Source organism: Nestor notabilis, unplaced genomic scaffold (genome assembly GCF_000696875.1).
Source record: "Nestor notabilis isolate BGI_N333 unplaced genomic scaffold, ASM69687v1 scaffold9319, whole genome shotgun sequence".
In the NCBI taxonomy this organism is placed as follows: Eukaryota; Metazoa; Chordata; class Aves; order Psittaciformes; family Psittacidae; genus Nestor; species Nestor notabilis.
In genome coordinates, this window is record NW_009943251.1 from 6,033 (window position 1) to 12,912 (window position 6,880).

At 37.5% G+C, this 6,880-nt stretch overlaps 1 protein-coding gene across 1 annotated transcript in view; it reads left to right on the forward strand.

Moving 5' to 3' along the window:
• The window catches only part of TRPC1 (transient receptor potential cation channel, subfamily C, member 1), a gene marked incomplete at its 5' end in the record, with an annotated part of 21,595 nt that overhangs the window by 4,431 nt on the left and 10,284 nt on the right, over window positions 1-6,880 (forward strand). The window contains 3 exons of the mRNA XM_010021833.1: window positions 831-1,026; window positions 2,630-2,966; window positions 5,186-5,325. Coding sequence (XP_010020135.1) covers window positions 831-1,026; window positions 2,630-2,966; window positions 5,186-5,325 — 673 coding nt within the window. The remainder of the gene's footprint in view (window positions 1-830; window positions 1,027-2,629; window positions 2,967-5,185; window positions 5,326-6,880) is intronic.

Sequence of the window (6,880 nt, forward strand, 5' to 3'; positions counted from 1 at the left end):
AAGTATTGTTTATACTGACCTGACTCATGTTAGGAGTTGTTTCAGGTACTGTTTCTTAATTTTGCTCCTTATAAGACTTGGAACAGCACATGTGTGTGCATATGTGTAGTAAAGTGCATAGGTGTATAGAAGACTTCATGCTGACAATGCCTATTGAATGAACATACGCTCCATTTAGTTTTACATTTAAACTATACAGGTTTCTACCGTTTTGAAACTTAGCAGTACAAAAGCTTTCAAGAACAGGAAAGCAAATGTTTGCATGGGGTAAAATTCTACTTCCCTAAACAACATAGGAATTTTCCAGTTTTACAGCTGATTGTCTTTCTCTGCTGGGTGAGGCAAGCAAATCAAGTGGTTTCTTTAGCTGTGTTTATTACATTAATAAATAGCATTCAGTGGATAGACTTTAATTTTCAGGTGACAGGAATAAGCAAAACCAAACTAACTTCCTTCCAAGTAGAAATAATGACTTACCACTGCCATATGTTGTGACTGCTACACTTTCACATCTCTTGGAAATAATTCTAAGTTTTAACTTTTTTATGAAATTTGTGAGAATTTGTATACTCTGTTTCCAAATTTTTCTCTGTCTAAGGGAGTTGCAAACTAAACTAAAGCGTAATTGTCATGTTACATGGTGAAACGTACTCAGAGTTGTCTTCAGAATGCTTGGTCTTTGACATATGACTGTTGGGCTTTGGGTTTGTTTTTTTTTTTTTTAATTTGTCTTAGCATAACGTACAATCCCAACCAAAAATGGGTAGTTAATGGTTTAATGGAAAATATGTGAGCAGTGCAATAGTGTGTACTGTTCCTCTGTCTTTCAGAAATGATTACGAGGAGCTAGCTCAACAGTGCAAAACCTTTGCTAAAGATTTGCTTGCACAAGCACGGAATTCACGGGAGCTGGAAGTTATTCTGAATCACACATCTAGCGATGAACATGTAGACAAGCGAGGATTGTTGGAAGAGAGGATGAACTTAAGCCGCTTAAAACTTGCAATCAAGTATAATCAAAAAGAGGTTTGTCTTTGCACTAATTTGACAGGCTTTCCATCTCATATTTAGCTAGTAATGCATTTCATTTGTTGTTCTGCCTCTAGGCATAGGAGTGTTAATAAATTTGCAAGATGTGAACACCTGGATGTGAAAAAAGGAAATGATATTGCAAGATACTGAGTGTTTCTTCAGTATTTATGGTGGAGAAGAATGTATTTTCTGTACTGGAGTATAGACTGCTGCTCTTTTATGAACAGTTCTAGTAGTGGTAATGATTTGGTCAGATCCTCATTAAATCCCTTACAAGGGAAGCATGGATCCATAGGGTGCCATATGTGATTTATCACTTTTTCACTTGTCATTAGGTGTTCAGTTTTGGCTCATGCCTTGTCTGTGCTGTTCATTAATAATGTAGCACAGGTCTAACTTACGCTGGTACACCTGAATAGTGCCTCTGTTCCAGAATAGTAGCACCTTTTTATGCCATCAGTATGGAACTTATTTTATGCAGTAGGTTATCATTGTCTTTATCCTTTCACAAATTATAACTCTAGTTTTGCTGTGCTAGAAGGCAAATGGGTATTTATGGGATTCTAGTATAAGGACCAGGGACAGAGACACATGCAAAATCCATTTTCGGTTAGCATTTACAGAAGGCGTTTTAATTGTGCACATTCAGTATATCTAGGCTTAAACTGTTTGTGACACTTTAAAAGTACATAGTGTTTAAAAGTCATAAGCCGTAGTTCTGGAATGTCCTAGAACTACACATTTCTGGTATGCATTAAACAATCATTTAAGTATTTAAAATGTTCTTCTGGTTTACCACAGTGGTTGTAGAATAACAACATTTTTTGTGTCGTATGAGGAAAATATCTTTGCAGAATATGTTTTAGTCCTGGCAAGTTTACAATAGAGACAGTTTTTTTGTGAAGCTTTCTAAAATGTGATGATACAATCAAGGTTCTTTTTGTTGATATTTTCAATTCAATGACAAACCATCCTTCAGTGAAGTAGATGCTTTTGTAACTCCATGCAAATAAGCACCTGAAATTTGAAACTGTATTTGCATAGTCTACATAACCTTCAGGCCAAAATGCCTTTCTTTGAGGGACTGATACAGTGTAGCTTACTCTGATGTAGAATTAACTGTGCTGAATAGAGCCATATTGATTTTAAGAACTGATAGGTATAAAATTCCTCAGCCACTTTAGGCCTCACTTTACAAGGCATTGCGTTTTACAATGTGGATAGAATTTTACAATAACAGTATCTTATTCTTCAGGTAAGATCATTGTATTTTATAATAACAAACAATGAAACTGACTGCGGTATGATGTTAAATAAGAAAAAAATAATTCTTAAGCTGAAAACCATTCCAAGTCTAGTATGTATAATTTATGTTTAGTTGCTGTCTTTAGAAGGAAATTAAAATGATGAATGTTTATAATCATAGTGGATCCATATAATTTTTTTTCTCTTATAAGATTACTTCAACTTAATATTCTTGACTTCTTCTGTTCATTGGTAACTATGCATAGTTTGAAACTTAATTATGTAAATTAGTAAGCTGTTTTAAGAAACCTAAGACTGATTTCTTGTTTGTTTCTTTTCCTCCTTCCTGCAGTTTGTTGCTCAGTCTAACTGCCAGCAGTTTCTGAACACTGTATGGTTTGGACAGATGGCAGGATATCGACGCAAGCACACATGCAAGAAGATTTTGACTGTTTTGATGGTTGGCATTTTCTGGCCAGTTCTGTCCCTGTGTTACTTGTTAGCTCCTAAGTCTCGAGTAGGTCGAATAATTCACACTCCTTTTATGAAGTTTATTATTCATGGAGCTTCATATTTCACGTTTCTGTTATTACTTAATTTGTACTCCCTTGTCTACAATGAGAATAAGAAGAATACAATGGGTCCAGCTCTTGAGAGAATAGACTATCTTCTGATAATATGGCTAATTGGTAGGTATGATTTGAGGAGATTGGATGACAATTGCTGATGTTCCTAGATTCACAGAATGGTTTGGGTTGGAAGGGACCTTGGAGATCATCTTTTCCCATGCCTCCCACTAGACCAGGTTGCTCAAAGCTCCATCCAACTTGGCCTTGCTTGAACAATAATGAATTGTACTACCTTGTGAAATCAGTATGTTATTCATTGCTTGACTGAAATTTACTCTCAGAAGGGTAGTGTTACAGGAAAAAAAAAAGCCAAACACATTTTGAGGAAGATATGTCAAGTGTTAAAACAATCTCTAGTTATCACATTAAGTGAAGTGTAAGAAATGGAATGTTGTAGGATCTAACAGAGGAGGAAAGTGAGTTTTTCTACAGGACTGGTAGCATTCAGAGTGATGCAAGTGAGATTCAGTTGTGCAATAACAAATTGATGTAAAAGCTGTGTGTCTTCCTAGGCATTTTAAAATTCTGATCTTAAGGGGGAGGGGGAAAAAACAAAAAAAACCCCCCACAAATGAACAAAAATACTCAACAAAACAGAAACAAAAATGAAACCCAGCCAACCAACAAAAAAACCCAAACAAACAAAAAAAACCTGAAAGAAAAATAACATGAAGGCAAAGCAAGTATGTGTTCTTCAGATGGATAGTTTTGTAACAGGTAAGAGTCTGTCATCAACTAGTTTTCCTTGGTGCTAAATTGAGGAATAAAATTGATTCAGACATAATTTTAGATTTTTTTCCAACAACTTTTCATGAATAGGTAGTATTATTTAGTATGTAGCTGGTTTAATCCCAGTGAGTCAAATCTGTTTTGTTTTTCATCAGCCAACAATCCATGGAACTTTTAATTTCTTCCAGCTCTCTTTTACAAGAAGCGTTTGGACAGCACTCTTAGAGATACGGTTTAATTTTAGGTTGCCCTGTGTGGAGTCAGTAGTTGGAGTTGATAGTCTGGGTGGATCCCTTCCAACTCAGGATGTTCTATGAAGTCTATAAAAAAAAGTAGTAGGACCTTCTTAATTACTTGTGTCTGTGTATGGAATTCTGAATATTACCAGTAACATGGTGTCTTTGAAAACCTGAGATCTTTATGTAATTGTAAAGTAGAGGCACAGAGGTTCTGGCTTAGAAATATTTTCTTTATCCCAGGAAGCAGAGAGATTTATATGTCTTTTAACAAAGTGTGCATAGCACACTTTTACTTACTGTGCTTTCCTCTATTACTGTGAAGCTGACTCAGTAAATACAGTCACACATAACTGATTTTTTTTTTCTCCGTTCACTGGATCTTGCTCTAACTATTCTATGATTCTACTGGGCCAAAGTTTGAGAGAATTTGCAAAGTTCTAAAAGCTGAACCCAGTCTTAGCAGTTTTGAACTACCATTTATACACATGCTCTTTTCTTGTCCGAAATACAGCATACAACTGAAGTACTCAAAAAAACTCTCCCAAACATTAAACAACTGATTATTCATAGGAATCAAAGGTACCATTCTATTTCATCTAACGGTCCTTTCAAGTTTTATAAAATGTCAGGTCCATAACAGACAGTCAATTGCTAAAATTCTTAGCAACTGTGTTTTTCCAAACAGCTAGACATGGTTAAGAATGGTAAAATTGAGTTTTCTGTAAAAATCCTGGATATTTAAATGTATATTGCTCTTAGTTAAACTTCCAATTTTTGTACTCTTAAGTCATGGTCTCTGGTAATGTTGTTGCCTAGGGTAACAAAAGTTTCTACTTTTTGGATCTTTTCAGTAACAGTTACTGAGCTGATTACTCTTTAAAATTTTTTTTGGAAGTGTATAGGTATTATAAAAATATTTGGTAAGTTATAGAGCACTGTAATACTTTCTTTATTGCTTTTGGAAAAAGGTGAATACTTTTTAGTCAGAAGCAGCATTTATATTCTAGCCTTCTACCTGTATTTTAATTTGACCTTTTCTCATCCAATTTTTCTCCTATTCATGTCCCTTTTTTTCTAGAGCATTATAGTTTCTTCATTGGAAAGTAGTCTTGAAAAGGTTAAACATCTTGTTGCCTTATGATTAATGTTTGTAATCCAGTACAGAACTTCTCATAAATTTACTAGATTACTCCATTTCTTTCTCTTTGCTAAAATGTCATTTACAAAAGCCAGTCAAAATGCTTTGGTAGTAAAAGAATATCTGTTAAGTGCTGTGGCTTGACTTCTCTGGCTTTTTTTTTTTTCCTGCAGGAATGGTGTGGTCAGATGTTAAAAGACTCTGGTATGATGGTTTAGAAGACTTTTTAGAAGAATCACGTAATCAGCTTAGTTTTGTCATGAATTCCCTGTATTTGGCAACTTTTGCCCTCAAAGTCGTTGCACATAACAAGGTGAGTACCCATCTTCATAGATCCAAAGCTTCCCTGGGACTACCTGGGCAAATATAATTTTAGTACCTTGTTGCAAAATATCTGAAGACACGTTACATGTGGTATGTTAATAGTAGTATGTTGTGGTGAAGTGTACTACATTAGTAATAACTTGCTATGTGGAAACAGGTTAGGCTTCCAAGTTAAATGTTCCATGTGGTATATGCCTGTCCTGGATTCAGCTGTAACAGTTATTTTTTGCCGCCTTAGTAGCTGGTGCAGTGCTGTGTTTTTGACTTTAGTCTGAGAACAATGCTGATAACACCGATGTTTTAGCTGTTGCTAAGTAATGTTTACTCTGATCAAGGACTTTTCAGTCTCATGCTCTGCCAGTAAGGAGGGGCACAGGAAGCCAGGAGGAAGCAGAGACAGGACACCTGGCCCAAACTAGCCAAAGCAGTATTCCATACCACAGCACGTCATGCCCAGTATAGAAACTGGGCGGAATCACTTGGAAGGCCCAGATCGCTGCTTGGGTCAGGCTGGGTATCAGTTGGCAGGCGGTGAGCAATTGTATTGTGCATCACTTGTGTTTATTGTTTTCTTTTCCTTTTCCTCTTTTAGTTTTATATTCTCTACCCTTGGTATTTCCCTTATCTTTATTATTATTGGTGGTAGCAGCAGTAGTTTTGTATTATACCTTAGTTACCAGACTGTTCTTACCTCAGCCTAGGATTTACATTCTTTCAATGCTCTTCCCCATCCCTCTAGGAAAAGGGGGAGGAAGAAGAGGGGGAGTGAGCGAGCAGCTGTGTGGTTCTGAGTTACCGGGTGGGCATAAACCATGACACTGCCATGTAGTTGGCAAGATCTCTGGTCTTGTTGCATCTTAGGCTTGAAAGAGAAGTTGATCATAGAATCATAAATAGTTAGGGTTGGAAAGGACCTGAAGATCATCTAGTTCCAAACCCCCTGCCATGGGCAGGGGCACCACACACCAAACCATGTCACCCAAGACTCTGTCCAGCCTGGCCTTAAACAGTGCCAGGGATGGAGCATTCGCAACTCACTTGGGCAACCTGTTCCAGTGCCTCACCACCCTCATGGTAAAGAATTTCTTCCGCATATCTAACCTAAAGTTCCCCTGTTTAAGTTTGAACCCATTACCCCTTGTCCTATCACTACAGTCCCTAATGAAGAGTCCCTTTCCAGCATCCTTGTAGGCCCCCTTCAGATATTGGAAGGCTGCTGTGAGGTCTCCACACAGCTTCTCCTCTCCAGGCTGAAGAGCCCCAACTTTCTCAGCCTGTCTTCATACAGGAGGTGTTTGAGTCCCCTGATCATCTTTGTGGCCCTCTTCTGGCCTTGCTTCAACAGGTCCATTTCCTTTTTATGTTGAGGACACCAGAACTGTACAGAATACACCAAGTGAGGTTTCATGAGAGCAGAACAGAGGGGCAGGATCACCTCCTTCGACGTGCTGGTTATGCTTCTTTTGATGCAGCCCAGGATAAGGTTGGCTTTCTGGGCTGCAAGTGCACACTGAAGCCGGCTCATGTTAAGTTTCTCACCAACC